Source organism: Corylus avellana, chromosome ca1 (assembly GCF_901000735.1).
Source record: "Corylus avellana chromosome ca1, CavTom2PMs-1.0".
In the NCBI taxonomy this organism is placed as follows: domain Eukaryota; kingdom Viridiplantae; phylum Streptophyta; class Magnoliopsida; order Fagales; family Betulaceae; genus Corylus; species Corylus avellana.
Genome location: NC_081541.1, coordinates 37,185,045 through 37,187,347, shown reverse-complemented (window position 1 = coordinate 37,187,347; position 2,303 = coordinate 37,185,045). Strand labels below are relative to the sequence as shown.

General features: G+C 32.7%; 1 protein-coding gene across 1 annotated transcript in view; it reads right to left on the bottom strand.

Moving 5' to 3' along the window:
- Positions 1 to 865: 865 nt before the first annotated feature.
- Positions 866 to 2,303, bottom strand: part of LOC132171387 (ankyrin repeat-containing protein NPR4-like) — a 4,438-nt gene continuing 3,000 nt past the window's right edge. Inside the window, exon 2 of the mRNA XM_059582697.1 lies at positions 866 to 1,474. Within this exon, the coding sequence (XP_059438680.1) occupies positions 866 to 1,474 (609 nt within the window). The remainder of the gene's footprint in view (positions 1,475 to 2,303) is intronic.

The window sequence follows — 2,303 nt, the reverse complement described above, 5'->3', positions numbered from 1 at the left end:
ATATATATATATATGATAGGTTCATATTTCAATTAATAGGAATTATTTACTAAAGGGATGAAAATTTGATTGGAATCATTTCATGTCATCAATCCCGTACCACTGCATCTTTTAACATATTAAGTGTATATATGTATATATTTTACTCTTCAATTTTGAAAAGAAAAAGAAAGAACAATGATGTGGCAATCCGGTTATTGTTCCTTCTAACCATGCACATTGCCACCCCGTACTTTTACCATTTCTTTTTTCTTATGACCAAGGAATCCTTCTAAGGCCGAGCACGTCACTTCATGTAAAAACTCCTCACGTACACTTTTTTGGACTCAGGTAAAGCGTACTTTAATGATATATTGACACATTTATGAAGTTTTGGTTGATATATTTGTTGTGATACAAATATTATGTTATAAAATACTTCATTTCGTTTTGTATTGTGTTTATCACATTTTTTGTAAACAGTAAAAACGTAGTATCAACCAAAACTTATATTATCTTGTTATTGCCAAAAAAAAAAAAAAAAAAAAAATCCTAGCGCTACCACTGAAAGGAATCAACCTAAATTTTCATAATTTGATGTTATTTTTGCTTGACTTCCAATGGATTGATTGATAAGGTACAGTGGGGGACCTGACATGAACCGGCGGTGCCCAAATGATGTCATGTGCTGGTGTGCGTGCTTCAAAGAGATTATATTTGGAACAATATAAAATAAAAAATAAAAAATAAAAAGATTAAATGATAATTGGTCTAAAACCAGCCGAATGAATCACAAAATATGCAAAATAAACCAACAGAAAATTTATCAGCTGGTATGCCAATTCTTAGTGGAGGACGTTTACATTATACATCAAAATGAATAAAGTTATATCCATCGCTCCATGTTCTTATCGAAGATACCTGGTCCGTAAGTTGAAATGAACAGCTCAACGAGAAGGGGAAACTGCATCAATACGAATAAGGTGATGGGTACACTAGCCAAACAAATGACAGGAATGATTATCCATGATTGTCCCTGTAGCATAATTAAAAGAGTAGCACAAAAAGCTATCATCATGGTTGCAATGGAAAGGAAAAGAGTCGAAAGGCCTATGATCATCTTTTTTGGCAAGGATTCAAGGAAATCGTCTTCTGCATAGCGTGAAGTTAGGATTCCCAAAAACATCAAGACTGAAGTTGTGGCGGAAAAGAGCGACAAGGCATCAGAGATTATAAAGAGCATGAACACTTTTTCATATAAGAATATAGGGAAGCCAGTATCTTGTGTGTTACCACCTGGAACAGTAAAGGCTGCAGCAAACATAATAGTAACAATGAGAGCGCCTACTACTGTACAAGAAGTTGCAGTGCCCTTCATCCATTTCTCTCCTTCTTTCATCAAGCCCTTATGGTTCTTCGTAAACAATTCCCTAGGAGTAAAACCATCATGGTTCCGAAATTCCTTATATCTTGGAGGGACAATACTTTCCACCTCCTGCATTGTTTATTTACATCTTAAAGTCCCACTTTATCCCAAAAAAGTTTTAAAAATTGTACTCACTCCCTAAAACTTACACCTAAATTGCAATGTTCCCAAACTTTGAAGAGTTTCAATTGATCCCCCCAAAAGTACCTAGTTGTTGCACATAGTCATTTCCGTTAGAATTTTTCATTAAATCTGACGAAATTGAGAAAATAACACCCCTGCATCACATAAAAAATTAAAAAAAACACTATGCTGGAAACCCATGACCAAGTCGTGGGTCTTCAAGGATAGTGAATTTTTTTAAGTCGTTTGACATAATCTTATTTTTAGAGAAATGATAGGGGTATAATGGACATTTTACTTACATTCTGTCAGATTTAACAAAATATTCTATTGGAAGGGTCTAAGTGAAAGGGATAAGTAGTGTTTTCGTCAATTGAAACTTTTTAAAATTTAAGAGAACATTGCAATTTTGCTGTACCTTTTAGAAGAGCAAGTATAATTTTTCAAAGAGAGAGAAACAAAAGCTAATAATATATAAACTACAATAGTATAAAGACAAACAATTTAACCTTATAGGTTGGAAAACTAAATGTTAACATTAAAGCTCAATGCGTAATATAACTAACTAAAACAAGAAGTAAATTATGAAGATAGGATGAATGTCATATTAAATATTAGTTATTCAAAGTCTTAAAACTTATAAAAGGATGGGTACCATCGTTTAACTAGTATTCTGGATATATACTTTAACTTCATTTACTTTATCCCAAGAACTTCAACGTTATTTACATTATTTATTTTTGGGTTAAGTCCACATTCTTCCCTCAAATTACAA